The sequence below is a fragment of the Dendrobates tinctorius genome, unplaced genomic scaffold, assembly GCF_039654945.1.
Source record: "Dendrobates tinctorius isolate UK_male_01 unplaced genomic scaffold, ASM3965494v1 ptg000208l, whole genome shotgun sequence".
Lineage (NCBI taxonomy): Eukaryota > Metazoa > Chordata > Amphibia > Anura > Dendrobatidae > Dendrobates > Dendrobates tinctorius.
Genome location: NW_027361875.1, coordinates 10852195 through 10875160, shown reverse-complemented (window position 1 = coordinate 10875160; position 22966 = coordinate 10852195). Strand labels below are relative to the sequence as shown.

At 44.0% G+C, this 22966-nt stretch overlaps 1 protein-coding gene across 5 annotated transcripts in view; it reads right to left on the bottom strand.

The window, feature by feature from the left end:
• The window catches only part of RALGAPA1 (Ral GTPase activating protein catalytic subunit alpha 1), a 448263-nt gene that overhangs the window by 375169 nt on the left and 50128 nt on the right, over positions 1-22966 (bottom strand). For all 5 annotated transcript variants that reach the window (XM_073554214.1, XM_073554210.1, XM_073554212.1 and 2 more), the window contains exons 2-5: positions 22283-22393; positions 20841-20890; positions 20024-20081; positions 228-271 (exon numbers count right to left, since the gene is read on the bottom strand). In XM_073554214.1, the coding sequence (XP_073410315.1) occupies positions 228-271; positions 20024-20081; positions 20841-20890; positions 22283-22393 (263 nt within the window). The remainder of the gene's footprint in view (positions 1-227; positions 272-20023; positions 20082-20840; positions 20891-22282; positions 22394-22966) is intronic.

Below are 22966 nucleotides of genomic sequence, written 5' to 3'. Positions count from 1 at the left end.
GGTTGGAGGACCAAGAACAAGGGTGGTTGGAGGACCAAGAACGAGGGTGGTTGGAGGACCAAGAACGAGGGTGGTTGGAGGACCAAGAACGAGGGTAGTTGGGGGGCGACCAAGAATAAGGGTGGTTGGAGGAGTATAAGTAATTATGATAGGATTTTATACTTCAAGTCTAACCAGATATAGGAAACAGGACCTTTTACATCATACCCTTCTGTAATGATAATTACCTTTAAAGAGTTTCCAGTGTGAAGCAGTTTCTTCAGAATCAGACCTAAAACAGAAAAAAAATGTGTGTTCCGTTTCTACAATTTCCTACATTTGTCAAAAAATGTTACCCATCATTCAGATCCCACAACCAGACTATTTGGTAAATGATGACGGTCCTGCCCCATCACAGGCAAATAAGACCTGATCTTGTCTGCAAGATGTCACAGTTCTATAGGGGAAATCGTTGTGGGACACTCGTTATTAATTGGACTGCATTGGACAGGGAGTATACTGTTGGTTTATTATATTACTTTTCATTACAGGAGAATGAGGGTGTCGCATGGATTTTAGGAGTACAATAAAGATGGCAAACCGTGCTGTGTTTTATTTCATTAAAATAGTTTATTCTTATGTGTGGTTATTTTTTTAATCCTTTGATACTATAAGATTAATAATGGACAGGCGTCTTATTGACACCTCTCCATTATTAACCGGGCTTAATGTCACCTTACAATACAAAGGTGACATTAACCCCTTATTACCCCATGTGCCACCACTACACGGCAGTGGGAAGAGAGAGGCTTAGTGTCGGACATTGCGCCATTTCTGGGGCGGTTGCAGGCTGGTGTTTGTAGCCGGAGGGGGCAATATCCAAGGCCCCTTCCTAGGCTATAATTATCAGCCTGCAGCTGTCTGCGTAGCCTTTCTGGCTATTAATTATAGGGGGACCCCACATCATTTTTTTGAGAGGCCCCCCTATTTTAATAGCCAGTAAAGGCTACGCAGACAGCTGCGGGCTGATATTCAAAGCCTGGGAAGATCCATGGGTATTATCAGCTTCCCAGGCTATAAACACCAACCCCCAGTCACCAGCTTTCCCACTCGGGACTTGAAAATTGCGCGGGTGCTCACACAATTTTTTTCCCCATTTTTTAAAAAAATTAAACAGATAATGCGTTTAAGGCCGGGGTCACACTTGCGAGAAACTTGCACGAGTCTCGCACTTCAATAACCGGCACTGCCGCTAGCACTCGGGACCGGAGTGTGCGGCTGCATGTATTTCTATGCAGCTGAACGCTCCGGTCCGAGTGCCAGCAGCAGTGCCGGCTATTGAGGTGCGAGACTCGTGTGGGTTTCTCGTAAAGTGTGACCCCGGCCTAACACATTTTTTTCTATGTATAGATAGATATAGCTAAAGATAGATATATCTAAAGACAGATATATCTATCTAGCTATCTATCTATAGATATATCTATGTATATAAATATATATATGTATCTATAGATATATCTATCTAGCTATCTATCTCATTCTTTCTATCTATCCCATATCTATCTATTTATCTATAGATAGATAGATGTGGGATAGATAGCAGGAATGAGATAGAAAGATAGATAGATAAATAGATAGATAGATATGGGATAGATAGAAGGAATGGGAGAGATAGATGGAATGAGATAGACAGATAGATAGATCTATAGATAGATAGACCGGTAAACAGACCTATAGATAACATAGTAACATAGTTATTAAGGCTGAAGGAAGACTAAGGGTACCGTTACACCTAGCGATGCACCAGCGATCCCGACCAGCGATATGACGCGGTCAGGATCGCTGGTGCATCGCTAAGTGGTCGCTAGTGAGCGGCCAAACAGGCAGATCTCACCAGCGACATAGCTGGGGACGGGGATCGCTACTTACCTGTCAGACGCGGCGATCCTGCGTCCTCCCGCCCGCGTCCACGGAATGGTCCAGGAGCTTCTCGCGCGATCAGCGATAACCAGCGGGGGAGCGGGTCGGAGGTAAGTATCACATGCAGCGATATCGCTAGCAATATCGCTGCAACGTCACAAAATCGGTAACTTTACAGCGATATTGCTAGCGATATCGCAGTGTGTAACGGGGGCATAAGTCCATCTAGTTCAACCCATATCCTATCCTAAATACCACAAAAACGGCTGTCAATACTAGAGCTCATCCATTAAAGTTATAACCGAACCAAAGAAAAAATGGAATCAAGAGCAATCAATAAAATATAAGATTTTTTATTTATACTCAGTAGAATAAAATACAATATGTAGATAGAAAAGTATCAATAAATACAAATAAGGGAATCAGCGACATCCAATTACCACATATGAATAAGGGTCATGGCACAAATATTAATCCATAAGTACAGGCAGATAACAGTGACATAATCGGCTTTCTCTCAATTATCTTTTAAATGAAATGGTAAGTAACATCTCCCATAAAGTGCATAGTGCATATGCTTTCTCTCAATTATCTTTTAAAGGGAATCTGTCACCCCTTTTTTGAGATATCATATAATGATATCATTCAATTGTGTGTCACATAAGGATTCTCTTAGTACCTTTGCTTCCCCCTGACCCCGCACCTTTCATGCATAAATACCTTTTTTATATCGGTTCAGATGTATGTAAACTGCCACGGTCCGGTCCGCTGGGCGGGGCTTATTCAACTGCTGTCAACGGCTTGTTCAATAATAAGAAGTACCAACCTATATAATGTGGACAGCGGGACCCCTACGCGCGTTTCGCTTCTTGCTTCATCGGGGGTACTTCTTATTTTGAACTTTAGGCATTTGTTTATAAATCTCGCTATCTCTCCCCCTCACTTATTTATCCTACTCTTATACCAGCTGACAGTCCCTCACACTGCTGGTAATTAGATCCCTATTTGATGATTATAATATATTTTGTATCATATGCATTGTGCACTTTATGGGAGATGTTATTTATTATTGCATTTAAAAGATAATTGAGAGAAAGCATATGCACTATGCACTTTATGGGAGATGTTACTTACTATTTCATTTAAAAGATAATTGAGAGAAAGCCGATTATGTCACTGTTATCTGCCTGTACTTATGGATTAATATTTGTGCCATGACCCTTATTCATATGTGGTAATTGGATGTCGCTGATTCCCTTATTTGTATATATTGATACTTTTCTATCTACATATTGTACCATATCCTATCCTAACCTGCCCTAACATGTTGATCCAGAGGAAGGAAAAAAAAACCCATGTGGCAAACAGTAAGCTTCACATTGGGGAAAAAAATTCATTCCCGACTCCACATACGGCAATCAGACTAGCTCCCAGGATCAATGCAATATTAAGGAAACTAGTGTATATACCCTGTAATATTATACTTTTCAAGAAAGGCATCCAGTCCCTTCTTAAATTTTAGTAGGGAATCACTCATTACAACATCATATGGCAGAGAGTTCCATAGTCTCACTGCTCTTACAGTAAAGAATCTGCGTCTGTGAGTATGCTTAAACCCTTTTCCTCCAGATGTAGAGGATGCCCCCTTGTCCCCGTCACAGGTCTAAGAGTAAAAAGATAATTAGAAAGGTCCTCGCATATATTTATATATTGTAATAAGATCACCCCTAAGCCTTCGATTTTACAAACTAAATAACCCCAAGAGTAATAACCTGTCTTGGTATTGCAGACCCCCCAGTTCCCTAATAACCTTGGTCGCTCTTCTCTGCACCCGCTCTAGTTCAGCTAAGTGTTTCTTATACACCGGAGACCAGAACTGTACGCAGTATTCTAAGTGTGGTCGCACTAGTGACTTATATAGAGGTAATATTATGTTCTCCTCATGAGCATCTATGCCTCTTTTAATGCATCCCCTTTATTTTATTTGCCTTTGCAGCAGCTGCCTGACACTGGCCACCAAATGCGAGTTTGTCGTCCACCCATACACCCAGGTCTTTTTCAGTAACAGTTTTGCCCAGTGTTTTACAATTAAGCACATAATAATACATCTTGTTTGTTCTACCCGAGTGCATGACCTTACCTTAATCCCCATTAAAGCTCATTTGCCATTTATCAGCCCAAGCTTCTAGTTTACATAAATCCTCCTGTAATGTAAAATTGTCCTCCTCTGTATTGATTACCCTGCAGAGTTTAGTGTCATCTGCAAATATTGAAATTCTACTCTCTATGCTCCCTACAAGGTCATTAATAAATATGTTAAAATGGAGCGGGCCCAATACTGACCCCTGTGGTACCCCACAGCTAACCGCGACCCAGTCCGAGTGTGCTCCATTAATAACCACCCTTTGTTTCCTATCCCTGAGCCAGCTCTTAACCCACCTACACATATTTTCCCCTATCCCCATTGTGCTCATTTCATGTATCAACCTTTTGTGTGGCACCGTATCTAAAGGTTTTAAAAAGTCCATGTACACCACGTCCACTGTAATCCCTTGGTCCAGTCCGGAATTTACCTCTTCATAAAAGCTTATCAGATTAGTCTGACAGGAACCGTCCCTCATAAACCCATGTTGATATTGGGTCATGAGGTTATTCTTCTCCAGATACTCCAGTATAGTATCTCTTAGAAAACCCTCCAGGATTTTACCCACAGTTGAGGTTAAGCTCACTGGCCTATAATTTCCAAGTTCAGTTTTTGACCCCTTTTTGAATATTGGCACCACATTTGCCATACGCCAGTCCTGTGGTACAGACCCTGTTATTATAGAATCGTTAAAGATTAAAAATAATGGTCTATCTATGACTGTACTTAATTCCTGCAGTACTCGGGGGTGTATCCATCCGGGCCTGGAGATCTGTCAATTTTAGTGATTTTTAGACGACGCCGTATTTCCTGCTGGGTTAAGCAGGTGACATTTAATGGAAAATTTTTAGCACTGATCATGTTATCCGTCATGGGATTTTCTTGTGTAAATACTGTAGAAAAAAAGTCATTTAGCATATTTGCTTTTTCCTCATCTACCAATTCACCCAGACTACTTTTAACCCCTTCACGACCTTTGACGCCACGTAGGCGTCATGAAAAGTCGTGCCAGAATGACCCATGACGCCTATGTGGCGTCATGACTTTAAAGCCCCCCTGCGGGTCGGGTGACCTAGGTCACTGAAAGGTCACCCGACCCGCAGATACAGGGGGCTTTGTTCTTCGCCACAGGGGGCGTGGCTTCACCCCCACGTGGCTACGATCGCTCGGATTGGCTGTTTCACTTTTAACAGCCAATCAGAGCGATAGTAATATTTCATCAATGAAAATTGATGAAATATTACAATCCAGCCATGGCCGATGCTGCTGTAGCATCGAACATGGCTGGAGACACCGATTCCACCCCCCCACCGGCGATCGCCCCCCCGCAACTGAATGACAGCGGCGATCTGCCGCCGCTGTCATCATCTGCCCCCCTCCCATTCCCTCTGCTCCCCGCCAGATTCCGATAACCCTCTCACCCCCTCTCACCTCCCCCGGCACCTTCTAAGTCCCCCTGTCGCTCCCGGTGTCCGGCGGGTCCGGTTCATGGGCGCCGCCATCTTAGAAAATGGCGGGCGCATGCGCAGTGCAGATTCCATTCTTTCATTTTGATCACTCTCACAGTGATCAAAATGAAAGAAAAAGTAAATAAACCCCCCGATTATCACCCCCATAGGTAGGCACAACTAATAAAATAAAGAAAATATTTTTATTTTTATTTTTCCATTAGGGTTAGGGTTGAAAAGAGGGTTAGGGTTAGGGTTGAAAAGAGGGTTAGGGTTGAAAAGAGGGTTAGGGTTGGAAAGAGGGTTAGGGTTGGAAAGAGGGTTAGGGTTGGAAAGAGGGTTAGGGTTGGAAAGAGGGTTAGGGTTAGGATTGGAAAGAGGGTTAGGGTTGGAAAGAGGGTTAGGGTTAGGGTTGGAATTAGGGTTAGGGTTGGAATTAGGGTTAGAATTAGGGTTAGGGTTGGAATTAGGGTTAGCGTTGGAATTAGGGTTAGGCTTGTGGTTAGGGATGTGTTAGGGTTAGGGCTGTGGTTAAGGGTGTGTTGGGGTTAGGGTTGGAGTTAGAATTTAGGGGTTTCCACTGTTTAGGCACATCAGGGGGTCGCCAAACGCGACATGGTGCAACCATTGATTCCAGCCAATTTTGCGTTCAAAAAGTCAAACGGTGCTCCCTCCCTTCCAAGCTCTGACGTGTGCCCAAACAGTGGTTTACCCCAACATATGAGGTATCAGCGTACTCAGGGAAAATTGCACAACAACTTTTGGGGACTAATTTCTCGTGTTACCCTTGGGAAAATAAAAAATTGGGGGCTAAAAAATTATTTTTGTGGAAAAAAATGATTTTTTCATTTTCACGTCTCTGCATTATAAACTTCTGTGAAGCACTTGGGGGTTCAAAGTGCTCACAACACATCTTACATACGTTCCTTGGAAGGTCTAGTTTCCAAAATGGGGTCACTTGTGGGGGGTTTCCACTGTTTAGGCACATCAGGGGCTCTGCAAACGTAATGACGACCGCAGACTATTCCATCAAAGTCTGCATTTCAAAACGTCACTACTTCCATTCCGAGCCTTGACGTGTGCCCAAACAATGGTCCCTCCCCACATATGGGGTATCAGCGTACTCAGGACAAACTGGACAACAACTTTTGGGGGTCCAATTTCTCCTGTTACCCTTGTGAAAATAAAAAATTGCGAGCTAAAAATTCATTTTTTGAGGAAAAAAAAGATTTTTTATTTTCATGGCTCTGCGTTACAATCTTCTGTGAAGCACTTCGGGGTTCAAGGTGCTCACTACACATCTAGATAAGTTCCTTGGGGGGTCTAGTTTCCAAAATGGGGTCACTTGTGGGGGGTTTCCACAGTTTAGGTACATCAAGGGCTCTGCAAATGTAACATGATGCCCGCAGACCATTCCATCAAAGTCTGCATACCAAAACGTCACTACTTCCCTTCCGAGCCCTGACGTGTGCCCATACAGTGGTCATCCCCCACATATGGGGTATCAGCGTACTCAGGACAAACTGGACAACAACTTTTGGGGTCCAATTTCTCCAGTTACCCTTGTGAAAAAAAAATTGCGTGCTAAAATTCATTTTTTTTTGAGGGAAAAAAAATGATTTTTTATTTTCACGGCACTGCATTATAAACTTCTGTGAAGCACTTGGGGGTTCAAGGTGCTCACCACACATCAAGATAAGTTCCTTGGGGGGTCTAGTTTCCAAAATGGGGTCACTTGTGGGGGGTTTCTACTGTTTAGGCACACAGGGGCTCAGCAAATGTAACATGACGCCCGCAGACCATTCCATCAAAGTCAGCATTTCAAAATGTCACTACTTCCCTGCTGAGCCCCAACGTGTGCCCAAACAGTGGTTCCCCCCCACATATGGGGTACCAGCGTACTCAGGACAAACTGGACAACAACTTTTGGGGTCCAATTTATCCTAGTACCCTTGTGAAAATAAAAAATTGCCAACTAAAAAAAATTTTTTTAGGAAAAAAAAAGATTTTTTATTTTCACTGCTCTGCATTATAAACTTCTGTGAATCACCTGGGGGTTCAAAGTGCTCACTATGCATCTAGATAAGTTCCTTAGGGGGTCTAGTTTCCAAAATGGGGTCATTTGTGGGGGAGCTCCAAAGTTTAGGCACACAGGGGCTCTCCAAACACGACATGGTGTCCGCTAACTATTGGAGCTAATTTTCATTTCAAAAAGTCAAATGGCACTCATTCCCTTCTGCGCCCTGCCGTGCACCCAAACAGTGCCCCCCCCCCACATATGGGGTACCAGCATACTCAGGACAATCTGGACAACAACTTTTTTGGTTCAATTTCTCCTGTTACCCTTGTGAAAATAAAAAATAGCGTGCTAAAAAATCATTTTTGAGGAAAAAAAATGATTTTTTATTTTCACTGCTCTATGTTATAAACTTTTGTGAAGCACTTGGGGGTTCAAAGTGCTCACTACACATCTAGATAAGTTCCTTAAGGGGTCTAGTTTCCAAAATGGTGTCACTTGTGGGGGAGCTCCAATGTTTAGGCACACAGGGGATCTCCAAACGCGACATGGTGTCCGATAACGATTGGAGCTAATTTTCCATTCAAAAAGTCAAATGGCGCTCCTTCCCTTCCGGGCCCTGCCGTGCACCCAAACAGTGGTTTATGACCACATATGAGGTATCGGTGTACTCAGGAGAAATTGCCCAACAAATTTTAGGATCCATTTTATCCTGTTGCCCATGTGAAAATGAAAAAACTGAGGCTAAAAGATAATTTTTGTGAAAAAAAGTACTTTTTTTTTTTTTTACGGATCAATTTGAGAAGCACCTGGGGGTTCAAAGTGATCACTATGCATCTAGTTAAGTTCCTTGGGGGTCTAGTTTCCAAAATGGGGTCACTTGTGGGGGAGCTCCAGTGTTTAGGCACACAGCGACTCTCCAAACGCGACATGGCAAGCGTTAAATATTCCAGCATATTTTCCATTCAGAAAGTCAAATGGAACTCCTTCCCTTCTGAGCCCTGCCGTGCGCCCAAACAGTGGTTTTTGACCACATATGAGGTATCGGTGTACTCAGGGGAAATTGCCCAACAAATTTTAGGATCCATTTTATCCTGTTGCCCATGTGAAAATGAAAAAATTGATGCTGAAAGAAAATTTTTGTTGGAAAAATTAAAATGTCCATTTTTTCCTTCCATGTTGCTTTAGTTCCTGTGAAACACCTAAAGGGTTAATAATCTTCTTGAATGTAGTTTTGAGTAGCTTGAGGGGTGCAGTTTTTAGAATGGTGTCACTTTTGGGTATTTTCTGCCATATAGACCCCTCAAAGTGACTTCAAATGTGAGGTGGTCCCTAAAAAAAATGGTTTTGTAAATTTTGTTGTAAAAATGAGAAATCACTGGTCAACTTTTAACCCTTATAACTTCCTAACAAAAAAATTTTTTGCTTCCAAAATTGTGCTGATGTAAAGTAGACATGTGGGAAATGTTATTTAGTAACTATTTTGTGTCACATAACTCTCTAGTTTAACAGAATAAAAATTCAAAATTTGAAAATTGCGAAATTTTCAAAATTTTCACCAAATTTCTGATTTTTTCACAAATAAACGCAAAAATTATCGATCTAAATTTACCACTAACATGAAGCCCAATATGTCACGAAAAAACAATCTCAGAATCGCTAGGATGCGTTGAAGCGTTCCAGAGTTATTACCTCATAAAGGGACACTGGTCAGAATTGCAAAAAATGGCCAGGTCATTAAGGTCAAAATAGGCTGGGTCATGAAGGGGTTAAGGGGGCCAACACTATGATTTTTTAGTTTCTTACTATTTATGTAGTTAAAGAATATTTTGGGATTATTTTTATTTTCTCTGGCAATGAGTCTCTTTGTCTCAATCTTTGCTGTCTTGATTTGCTTTTTACAGAATTTATTTAATTTTCTGTATTTATTTAATGCCTCATCACTACCTACTTGCTTTAATTCTCTAAATGCTTTATTTTTATCTCTTATTGCGCCCCTTACAGCTCTATTTAGCCATAGTGGTTTCCTCCTATTTCTAGCATGTTTATTCCCATACGGTATATATTGTGCACAGGTCCTATTCAGGATTCTAATAAACGTCTCCCATTTTCTTTGTGTATTTTTATGTCTCAGGATATCGTCCCAGTTAATTGCAATAGATAAATATTATCTACAGATCTATCTGTCTGTCTATCTGTGTGTGCAATGGAGTGTGGGTTGGACAAATGTAAAAGATGAGGTTGGACAAGAAATTACATCACAGATGTTTTTCTTTTGTTAAATAACATCTTTATTTAGTTTACAAAAACACAAAAATCCGCATGAAAAAAACGCGTGAAAATCTGCATAAAAAACGCATGAAAATGAGCAGATATTTACCTGCTTTTTCTGCCAAAAGGTGCAGATTCTGTGCAGAAAATTCTGAAGGCAAATCTGCAACGTGTGTACATACCCTAAAGGGTTATTTAACAAAGGGTGACATAGCTACATCTAAAGGATTTATCATAAACTGTTACATACATACAGAGGCCACAACAGATATACTGAAGAGCTGTGAAAAGTCTCACCTCTGTTTCTTCTAGAGTTCCCTTCCTGCTGCTTATGATACACAGGAATCCATCTAATATTGCTACATAGATCACTACCTTGAGCACAGACAGCAGCAACAATCTACACTGTGCTTTCTTGCTGCACACATCTACCCCCAAACCGTGTTCTCTCCCAGCTCAGAAGTGTAAATTTTCACACAAGGGTCACAGTGGTGTGACAGTGGAGCGCCCAACTTCAATCTCCCTCTATTGAAGGGCCAAGTCTACAAGCACTAAATTAGAGATTATTTTGTTTTTAACTTTAACTGCATTTATCTACGCCTGGTATTTTGATCACTTCAAGAAGTTTCACTTGAGGTGCTAGATCCTCTTTATTAAAAAGATGTCAAGGATTAGAAAAAACAGGATTTTGGTTGCTTACCGTAAAATCTGTTTCTCAGAGTCTTCACTGGGGGACACAGGAACCATGGTGTGTGCTGCTGTCACTAGGAGGTTGACACTATGCATGAAAAAAATGTTAACTCCGCCTCTGCAGTGTACACCCCTCCAACCGGCTGAAGGACAATCAGTTAGTGAAAAAGCAGTAGGAGGAGACATTATCATGTAAGTCATCATATATTCATTACACGTAAAAAAATCATGGGAGGGTGCTGTGTCCCCCAATGAAGACCGAGAAACAGATTTTACGGTAAGCAACCAAAATCCTGTTTTCTCTTTCGTCTCATTGGGGGACACAGGAACCGTGGGATGTCCAAAAGCAGTCCCTGGGGTGGGAAAAGACAGAAACTTCCTTCAGGTCGGAGAACTCACCACTGCCGCCTGCAAGATTCTGCTGCCTAGGCTGGCGTCCGCTGAAGCATAGGTATGGACCTTACAGAACCTTGAAAAGGTGTGCACGGACGACCATGAGGCAGCCTTGCACAACTGCATGGCTGATGCCCTGTTGTGTACCGCCCAGGAGGCGCCCACTGCCCGGGTTGAATGGGCCTTGCCCCTGCAGGGGACACCCTGTACTTTACCTGGCAGGCTTCCAGAATTGCCATTCTGATCCAGCGGGCAATTTTTGCCTTAGAGGCCGGAGGCCTCTTCTCACCCCATTGGGGATAACAAAGAGCGAGTCCGCCTTCCTGAAGGGAGCGGTCCTGGCCAGATAGATCCTTATCGCCCTGACCAGGTCTAGCTTATTCAAAGAACGCTCCAGAGCATGGGTTGGAGTGGGACAAAATGACGGAAGGATTATATCCATTCAGGTGGAAGGCTGATACCACCTTGGAAAGAAAGTTAGGAGGAGGCCGCAAAACAACCTTGTCCTGGTGCATAATTAGGAATGGAGGGCGACAGGACAATGCCGCTAATTCTGAAACCCACCTAATAGAGGTGATGGCTACGAGAAATAACACCTTCCAGGACAACAAAGACGGGAGCTTCCTGTAGGGGTTCCAAGACCAAGTTAAGATCCCATGGAGCCACAGGGGATCTGTAAGGAGGGGCCGCATGTGCCACTCCTTGCAGAAAGGTCTTAACCTGTAAGCGGGAGGCCAAATTTTTTTGAAAAAGACTAGAGATAGCAGATACCTGGCCTTTCAAGGAACTTAGGGCCAGACCGCCATCTAACCCTGCCTGGAGAAAATCTAGGACAGATGGCAGGGAACAGGGCATAGGTGTGACGTGATTAGACTCACATCAGCCAAAATAGGCCTTCCAGGCTCGATAATAGACCCTGGAAGAGGAAGGCTTCCTAGCCTGGACCATTGTATTAATGACTCAGTCCGAAAAACCCGCTGCTCTGAGTATTGTGGTTTCAAAGGCCATGCCGTCAAATTGAGCAACCGAGAATTCGGGTGGTAAAACGGCCCTTGAGCCAGATCTGGTCTCTCGGGGAGTCTACAGGGGGTGCCTGTGAGAAGATTGATAATTTCTGCGAACCAGGCCCTCCTGGGCCAGTACGGGGCGATCAATATGACCGGCACCCCTTCCGCCTTGATCTTCTTTAGCAGTCTGGGCAGGAGAGGAAGGGGAGGGAACAGGTAAGGGAGTCTGAACTGTGTCCAGGGAATGACCAGTGCATCGACCCCTATTTCTAGAGGATCGTGTTATCTTGAGACAAACTGTTGGACCCTTCTGTTCTGCCGTGATGCCAGGAGGTCCACATCTGGAGTCCCCCATAGCTGGCATATATGACGGACCACTTCCTGGTGTAAGGACCATTCCCCTGCCGCGAGCCCCTCCCGACTGAGGAAGTCGGCGGCCGTGTTGTCTGTGCCGGGAATGTAAACTGCCGGAATTGCAGTTTCTGCCCAGTTCAAGATTCTGGATACCTCGGCCAGTGCCCGGGGACTTCTGGTTCCCCCTTGGGGATTGATGTATGCCACCACAGTGGCGTTGTCCGTTTGAATCTGGGCTGGCTGGTTGTTGAGGTATCTTTCCTAATGTAGAAGTGCTAGAAAGACCGCCCTCAGTTCTAGAATGTTGATTGATAGTGAGGATTCTTGCCTCGACCATCGTCCCTGGACAGTCAGGTAGCAGAATACCGCACCCCAGCCCAGGAGACTGGCATGTGAAGTTACTACCTGCCAGTGAACAGGGGGAAAAGGCTGTTCCAAATGAACAGGGGGGGAGGTCAGCCACCACTTGAGGGACTCCCTGGTCTGAATGGAAGGGAGGAAGGGGCGATCCAGCGAAGAGATGGACCTGTCCCACTGAAGGAGGATGTTCCTCTGCAGTATCCTGGAACGGAACAGGGCAAAGGGTATTGCCCCTGAAGCTGCCACCATTCTTCCCAGGACTCTCATGGCAGTGCGAAAGGATAGAAGCTGGAATTTCAACAGAGAGCGAATTCCCTGCTGGAGGGTAATCCACTTTCTTTCTGGGAGAAAGACCCTTGAGCAGCGGGTGTCGATTACCATTCCTAAAAATTCTAGGTGTTGTGTTGGCGTTAGGTGGGATTTCTCCCTGTTTATGATCCAAACAAACCGGGACAGCGTGTTTAAAACTACCGCTAGATTTTCCTCGGCCTGACGGAAGGAGGGCGACTTGACGAGAATATCGTCGAAATATGGTACCAATATTATGCCTCTGACCCTTAATATAGCTATCATCGCTGCCATAATCTTTGTAAAAATTCTGGGGGCTGTTGCCAGCCCAAATGGCATGGCCACAAACTGGAAATGCTGCTTTTGGACAGCAAAACGCAGGAACCTCTGATGTCCCTAAAAAATGGGGACGTGTAGGTAGGCGTCCCGGATATCTATGGAACATAGGAATTGCTGATCCTCCATAGATGTAATTACCGACCGAATCGATTCCATCCTGAAATGGCGTAAGCTGACCCTTCTGCTTAGCCTTTTGAGGTCTAGTATGGGACGAACTGAGACATGCTTTTTTGGTATCACAAACAGGTTTGAGTAAAAGCTGGTAAAACGTTCCTGCTCTGGAACGGGGACGATTACTCCTGCGTTGAGGAGAGAGTCGATTGCCGCGAAAAAACCTAGAGCAATGCGTCTTTTGGTGGCTGCGATAGAAAGAAGCGATCTCACAGAAGAGCGTTGAAGTCTATCTTGCATCCTGTTGATACTGCCTCTTTTACCCAGATATCCTCTACTGAATTCTGCCAGACATCTCTGAAGAGGAGAAGGCGGCCTCCAAGTCTGGGAGAGGTACTGGGAAGGGAGTTGGACTCCCTGCTGGCGTCAGGCTGAAGTGGCTCTGCCCGGCCCTGACCTGGTAGCTCTGCTGTTGGAACTGCGGGAATGCTATGAGGGGGTGGCCCGAAATGATACCTTCCTCCTATATCTCGGTGCTTGCGACCTCTGCGGGCCCTGAGCATAAGTGCCTGTCACTGGGGTACGGCGAAAGGGCTGAGCCCTACGTTTGAAAACATATTGACGAGGTTTTGCCTGAGGGAGAAGGGAGCTTGTACCCCCCCGTTGCATCCTTAATGATTTGATCTAACATTGACCCTAAGAGCCGGGTGCCCTGAAACGGCAGATTGGTTAGTGATTTCTTTGAGGACAAATCAGCCTGCCAAACCTTTAGCCAGACCATCCACCGGACGGCTACCATGTCACTGGATGCTTGAGCTGCGCAAGACGCAGCATCCAGGGCTGCTGATACCATATACCTCCCGGCATGAGAGACTTGATCTGCGAACTCCGCCAGTTCCGCTGGTGGTGCCCTGGCCAATATGCCCTGTCTAAGCTGTTTGGCCCATTCTGTAACAGACTTAGCTACCCAGGCTGAGGCGAAAGCTGGACACAATGTAGCGGCTGCTGCCTCAAAAGCGGATTTTGCCAGGGATTCCATACTCCTATCATTGGGACCTTTTAGGGCTGCCCCACTGGTGAGTGGGAGGACTGTATCATTAATATACCAAAAATGGATGGCACCACTGCACGGAATCACCCATTACATGCTACAAGACCATGAAGCTAATTACAGAGAAAGAGGCATGTAAATCTCAGGGATCACCGAAAAAGTTGCATATCCAATAATCTTTTATTAGAACACCAAAACACACAATGAAAGCATTAAAAACAATTAAAACTGCAAAAGTGCAATCATGTTAGTACCATAACCCATAAGGGTTAAGCCCCTGCACAGACCCCACATACAGAATGCTTAGTACAAGTGAGTAATGACAAAATTAAAGTGGTACACAATATTCCACCATATAGATGTACTTGAAATGCATAGCCAATTTACAAAAACCCCAACCTGCAGAGACTATACAGAAAATATAGCAAGTATTGCTCAATTGCTAGAATAGAAGGAAGAATCACCCCAAGGTTAGGGGTGGCAGAACGCCACATACAACCGGAGTCAAAGAGGCAAGTGCCAGCGTAGATAAAATTGGAGCAAAACGCAAAACCGCTCATGCAGTGGGAATTGAGAGGCATGGGGCAGAGGCAGGGGCGCAGAGAAATTGCCCGACGCATTATGCCAGTAAAACTGGCTTCATCAGGAGCAGTAAGTGAAGTGTGAGCGGGTGGTGTATAAGTAAATTGCTCGAATTGCAGCAGACAGGGAACAGCTGAGAGCCATCAGCGTGTGGGATCAGACGCCTTGGCCGGCGCACGCCAGCACCGGAAAGAGGAAGTAATGCTGTCGCAGTATAACAAGGTGGAGTATCAGAATCGGTGTGCCAAGATGGCTGCACAGATGACAAACAGCGCATGCACCGGTCAGCGCGCGCCCAGTTAAGCAACACAATCTATTCCAATGTGTTAGAAGCAATACACCAAGGATACCTGCGGCATGACACACTGCGCAAGTGTCGATCAGCATACGACCAGAAGGGCAGCAATATGTATAAGGAGTATACAGCCAAATTTTTATAGATAAAAAGACCAATCCAAACAAAACACACCTTGATGGTGTAATAAAAAAAAATATGTTTTTTTATGCACAGATAGAACGAAGTTCATCTGCATGTTTTTAGGAAAAATTAATTTGTTGAATTTAACCCAGTCTTAATGCTTTAAGTGGAGATACCCTGAGGCTGAAGCAGCCACTACTATAACCAACTAACTAAGTCCCCTGGATCAAAAAAAAGGTTCCAAGAGTAAAAATAAAGACTAAGAGCAAAAAGGACCGTAAGTCAAGAGAAAAATTCTAGATGCCTGTAAGGGATGAATAATTAGTTTTATAGCACAGTGAAAATTACAAATCCACAATAGAATGAAGGTGAATAGTCACAGTAAGAGAAACAATTAACAGTGTCTCCAAACATGGTGGAAGTCCAAATGGTCCGGACAACCAAGTCAATGATTTCAATATATGAGATCCTTACAGGAGAGGGTTAAAAGGAGTTCAATATCCAGGGTGTTAGATATCCCGGCTAATTTAGTCAGATATGAAAGCTCCCGACGTAACATGGGTGAATATTGTCTAATAGACAGCAGTCGGTCAGAAGGTTACCGAGTATGGTGAAAATCCATATGGTCCAAGAAACCAAATGGATGGTTTCAATGTAACGGTCATCCAGGCGGAATGGCCATGAGGTGTTCCATGTCCAGTGATGTTGTGGCTTATTTGGCCAGATGTAAAAGCTTTTCCTTTATAGCATGGGTTGATAATGTCCAAACAACCTCATTGCTCCTGCAGGAGCCCAGGGCCATAACGCTGCCATGGGAGGAGGCTGGAACCGCGCTGCACCGCGTGCTTGAAAGTAAGTGTTGGCTCTTAAACTAAGTATAGAGCCATGGACTGCAAGCCCGAGTGCTGATTAGATCGGTCACATTCAGCCAGAGCGGCTGGTGAGCACATCATACAACGCTGCAGCCTCTTACCTCCAGTTCACCCTGTAACAGGGGTCGGTTTACCTGCATGAAAAGATTGCTGTCCCAAACCTTTTCTGCAGGGCGTCTCTTTCGATCATCAGGCTCTGATGGGCGAGTGATGGAAGACGCAGGTCAGGACCAGGAGCTGCCACCTGAACACGAGTCCTGTGTTAGGGGATAGGGTCCTGCCCACGAGATTCATGAGGATACGGGGTGGCAGTACACGCCGTACTCATAATCCCGGTGAGGGACTACAGATGTAGCATATCTACTCTGTATCCCTCCATGGTTACCTGAAAAGGAACGACGCACATTGAGGTAGGCATGGGTCTGCGAGAGACCTCTGTCCACCTCCTGCTGACACCAAGCAAAAACTGATTGTCCTACAGCTAGTCGGAGGGGTGTATAATGCGGAGGCGGAGTTAACATTTTTTTCATGCATAGTGTCAACCTCCTAGTGACGGCAGCACACACAACGGTTCCTGTGTCCCCCAATGAGACGAAAGAGAAATGGTCCTTTTTCCCCACAGAAACAGCATCACTGTTGTCTGTGGTCTATGTTTGGTATTATAGCTCAGCCCCATTTACATGAGCTCATGTCACAGCAGTGTTGCAGGATATCCCAGAGATAGAGGCTCCTTCCCTATCCCTAAAGCTATGGGCGCCCTGTTATCCCTACTCCCCAAATTACTTCTGATGGTGAAGACACCGGGGCCACATGCCTTGCTGAGCTCCTAAATCAAAACCTATCTGTCCCTCCCTCACCCAGGCAAGTGGGGAGTAGTAGTGTATATGAATTCACAAAACAGACTAACAAGGGAATACGTATAGGGATAAATGAAAATACCAATTATACAAATATGCCCTCATAAACAACAGAGTGAAACACCACGGAAGTAAAAAGAGCGAAAAACCAAATAGGAGAGGATGAGGATATGCACATACAAATCACCAATGAACAGTCTTCAGAACAACACTCCAAAATGCCTCGCCAAGCAACCAACACCTCCTGCTCCAGGACCAGGAAGTCTGAAACTAACACTTGCAATCCCTGATTGTCAGAGGCGAGTATACGTAGCAGAGTGGAGTAGCCAAAACTGAACCGCTGAGACCATCAAAGCAGGAAAGCTACACAAGCTTCAACTGAACAGATTAACACCTGCACTGCTAGCAGAAACATGCACAGTATAGTATGATGATGAAGTGCTTCTAATTAGTGCAGGAGTATGTGTAAATTAGACACTGGGATCTTCTGGCCCCTCTCTGTTGTGGTAAACCCGTGACAGCTCAGATACCAAATACATGCCGTAGACAAAAGTTGTACTCTTTCTTGTAAAATATGTATGATCTTTTGTCAGATTCACTTACAAAATGTATAAAAAAAAAAATATATATTTTCTTGGATACACACATATATCCTTTTATGGTGTGAGATTCAAGTGTTGGAGGTCTCGGTCAGAGCCGTGCACATCTCCTACATCGGCCTTTGGCATCCTCCTGTATTATGTTGGTGATCAGTAAATCCTTCAGGCAATTTCTTAATACCTGAACGAAGACGAAACAGACCACCTATTAGTACAATTTCACTGTATTCCTCCCTCCCTGCATTTTGGAGGATTTGAACCTGGGTCACTGTGTTGGAAGACAGTAGCTCTACATACGTACTATACATACAGGCAACGGACTACTATTACCTCTGTTCAGAACCCAACACACATCAAATCTCTCGCTCATAGTGCCCAGCAGGTTCAGCCAAGGTACGTATCCATTTCAGCCAAGGTACGTATCCATCGTGTAGCTTAAAGATCCGTTCACATTAGACAATTTTGCAGTGTTTAATGACCGATCAGTAAATATTTACAGATTGGTGGTAAATGCTTGTTCACAATAATCTTTAAGCTCTGTTCACACCTGTCTGCAGCTTTGCTAGGCGCTTCTAACAACTGTCTGCAGCTTTATTGCTCCAGACTAAACAGATGGTGGAAGCCAATTTATTCCATTATAAAACAAGGGGGCTGTTGTTAGGACGGATTTGGCCTGGCAGTATAGTGCCTGTTTTTATACTAGTATTGTCCAGACACAATGTTATACTGGCACTTCAAAGACATATGAAATCGACAAAAAACATACCGGGCTAGCATAATACCAATTGCCGGAATAATGAAGAGATCCAGAGAAAAATGTATAAAAATAATCCTTTATTAATAATACACAAAAAAAACATAACAAATAAAAAAATGTCCAAAAGACGGTGCAACTAGCACTAAACAATTCAGATGTAAACAGGCATAATAATGACATATAAAGATAGAAAATGAGCACTAAAGAGGTAAAAAGTGCAAAAAAAGCCTTCAAAATACACTGCTGTATATAAATAGTTGAATATCTAAATGTATCATCAATATCCTGAACAGCATAATGAATCTGAAGGACAAATCTACCGGCAACATGACATAATTGTCTAAGTCCGCAAATAAATCAGCCTAGGAAAAACCGCTAAAAAATAGATAGACCTTCTTCCGGAAGAAGCTTGCTGTGAAACACGCGTTGGGGTGGAGGAGGCTGCGGTGCCCATGTTTTATTGAGTCCACTGTAATCAGGTACATTCATGTAGTTTTGTTCGGGCCTTATCACATACTGTTAAGTGGTCAGCTTAGATAGATCTGTATGATGACTTAGATGTTAGCGTCCTGCTGTTCCTCATTTTACTGCCACATGTATTATGCCATTTAATTAGACATCTATAGTAGATCATTTTGGGTCTATCTATTTTTTAGCGGTTTTTCCTAGGCTGATTTATTTGCGGACTTAGACAATTATGTCATGTTGCCGGTAGATTTGTCCTTCAGATTCATTATGCTGTTCAGGATATTGATGATACATTTAGATATTCATCTATTTATATACAGCAGTGTATTTTGAAGGCTTTTTTTGCACTTTTTACCTCTTTAGTGCTCATTTTCTATCTTTATATGTCATTATTATGCCTGTTTACATCTGAATTGTTTAGGGCTAGTTGCGCCTTCTTTTGGGCATTTTTTTATTTGTTATGTTTTTTTTGTGTATTATTAATAAAGGATTATTTTTATACATTTTTCTCTGGATCTCTTCATTATTCCGGCAATTGGTATTATGCTAGCCCGGTACGTTTTTTGTCGATTTAGTATAGTGCCTGTTGTAAAGTGATATCCAGAGGCATATGTGAACAGAGACAAATGCATATGATCAACCTCTGATATTCGCATTCGTGCCTTAAAGGGCTGAGCACCACTAAACAACCCCTTGTCATACCGATGCTGTTCCAGCAATGTTGACGTCAGGTCTCCCAGTGATCACGTGACATTATTATGCCAGGTGAGCCCTGCAGGCAATCAGCGGCCGCTATGGAGATGCTGACAAACCTCTGGCATCTAGGGGAGGTGTGAGAACAGCAGCCCGTTGGCAGCCACCGATTGGATGTAGGGCTCACGTGACATAACAATGTTACGCACCAATGACAATGCTGGAACTGCGCTGGCACAGGAGGCGAGTATCTGTTCAATTCATTTAACAAGGCAAACAATAGTATTTAAGAAAGGGTTATCCGAATTGTGGACAACCCCTTTAAAGATGGAGGAGTAGTAAGTCTAGTGCAAACATTAAATTAAAGGAGCGTTAAATAGTAGCAGAAACTCTAGAAAACACTCACTGATGCTGTGATACTGCCATCGTTGGTGAATTCTCTCAGGAAGAAGTTGCAGAATTTTCTAGGAGAAATAGAGAATTGTCAGTACTCAAAGCGCGATAGCCGCACAGGATCTATCTGCAGAAGATATTCCTCCGTTGATGCGGCAGCAGCAAAATAAACCCCAAATTGTGTGGCTTTTGTAATGGATTTATCACAGCTTTCCCTCTTTTTATTACAAAGGGTGAAATCTGCAGTGATTATCTGCAGTAAAAATTACATTAACAGTGTAGGTCAATTTAAATGGAGACCTCCACAGGTCCGCTCCTCACTGCTGGAGGTCCTAGATCAGAGCCACACAACATGTCTCTCTCTTCTCTGTTACAGCCACAAGCACACAGTGTGGGACGGTGCATTGATGCTGCGTGGCTACGTCAAATGGCATCCTAATGAGCACATAATAAAAAATCTCCAGTTCAAAAGGAGCATTTAAAAATATGGGGACGACTTTCAGGTCCCCCAGCGATGCCAAAAAATGGGTTACTTGTATAGAGAAGAAACTGTTCCACTATGGCAATGACAGACTGCTATCTCAATCAGCTCCATAGAAGTGGAGGGAGCACCGAGAAAGCATGCTCACCACTGCTGTATTCACACCAGAGAATCTGGGCTCCTCATTCTCAGGACCACCAGGGTCCCAATAGTCAGACCTCCAGCATCATCCATCATGAGTACAAGTGATGAATGTATTTTGTGGGTAAATCAGTTTTAGTTCGCCACTAAGCAACTATGGCCCAAACTAGGGAACCGAGAACGTTTATGTTAGAACACGTATTATTACCTCGAAGATGAAGAGGATGGCATCGAGCTCTTCACGCTGAGCCTTGTGGCCTAAAGGCAAAAGCAAAACTTCAAGAAATGCTCTAATACATAAAATATGACCTATTGGCTCTGCTGACATGCAAGACAGCTGGAGCAACTGGTCTTAAAGCTCCGAGTTATTACGTTCCTCTGGAAAAACTTTGAATAACTTGACAATTGGGCGTTACTACTTAATTTCTCATCATTACGTGTTCTTACATTTTGTGGTGCTGTCAGCACTGATTGGACTGTGTCAGATGGGAACGTTAGCACCTGTATGCCAAATTTGTGCATGTTATACATGACGGAAGAAGGGAACGATGAAAAGAACAAAAAAAAAGTGCTCTATAGTTGTTAATGGTGAATGCAATTAATTACCAAGAGATAGCCCAATAGAACCACCAACAGATCAGCTCACCAGATGGTGGGCGCGCACTAGACCGCTGTCCCGACCTCCCCCATCTCTCCCAGAGATAGCCCATAAGAATCACCAACAGATCCAGCTTACCTGATGTTGGGCAAGCACTAGACCGCTGTCCCGACCTTCTCCATATTGCCCAGAGATAGCCCGTAAAAGTCACCAACAGATCCAGCTCGCCTGATGGTGGGCGCCCACTAGACTGCTGTCCCAACCTCCTCCTTATTGCTCAGAGATAGCCAGTATGAATCACCAACAGACCCAGCTCGCCTGAGGGTGGGCACGCACTAGACCGCTCTCCCAACCCTCCTCCATATTGCCCAGAGATAGTCTGTAAGAATCACCAACAGATCCAGCTCGCCTGATGGTGGGCGCACACTAGAATGCTGTCCCACATCCCCCATATTGTCCAGTGATAATCCGTAAGAATCACCAACAGATCCAGCTCGCATAATGGTGGTCACGCAATAGACTGCTGTCCCGACTTCCCCCATATTGCCTGGAGATAGCCCATACGAATCACCAACAGATCCAGCTCACCTTATGGTGGGCGCGTACTAGACCACTGTCCCGACCTCCCCCATATTGCCCAGAGATAGCTTGTAAGAATCAACAACAGATCCAGCTCACCTGATGGTAAACATGCACTAGACCGCAATTCCGACCTCCCTCATATTTCCCAGAGATAGCTTGTAAGAATCAACAACAGATCCAGCTCACCTGATGGAAGGCGCGCACTAGACTGCTGTCCTCCCGACGTCCCCCATGTCCAGCCACTCTTGGCTCAATGGAGGACACCTACTAAGTGCAGCTTTCCACATTGAAGGGAACAGATCTGGGAAGTCGGGAAGGCTCCTCCATACCCACAAATCACATAAGATGTAAATGAAGGACTGTGCTAGATGGACAGAGGACCATATGCGGCGTAATGTTAAAAGGCCCAACAAGAAGAGAAAGCAAGGCACGTTACTACAAGGAGTAAAACTGAACATTTCAAGTCTTACCTTTCTGTTTCAAAGACGTCTCGATGATCACAAAATTTTCAAAGAAAACATAGTAGATGTGCGAGAAGTTCTGTTCAAAAAACTGCTTGAGGTCAATAGATTCGGCATTTTCTGCAAGGAAAGAGAGGACATGAATAAGTCTGTCCACAAATTGAGAAAATAGATATCCGGTTGTGTGGAAAAATACCCTGGATGTCCGCACATATATCTTTCACATTAATAAAAAAAACACCTTAATCCCACTTGGAACGGGTGCTCAATCCCATGTTGAAAAAACAGAACATTTCATTGTGAAGAGAAAGAAAAAATAGGATGGCACTCACCGTTCATGTGAATCAAATCACTTTATTTCACATACACAAGGCATTGGCATAGGCACGGGAAGACGGACAGGTCCTCAACCTGTTGAAGCGTATTGAACGCGAAATGGCTGTTGTCCGTCTTCCAGCACATTGCTTCTGTGCCTATGCCAATGCCTTGTGTATGTGAAATAAAGTGATTTGATTCACATGAACGGTGAGTGCCATCCTATTTTTTTCTTTCTCTTCACAATGACATGAATAAGTCTACAGACCAGTCACCGTGCCCCGTGATGTCAACTTAATGCTCGTGGGCCCAAAAGCAACACAGGTCTCTCAAAGAAGTGTGTCGCGCTAACTGAACCACAGGTATAAAGGAGACTTA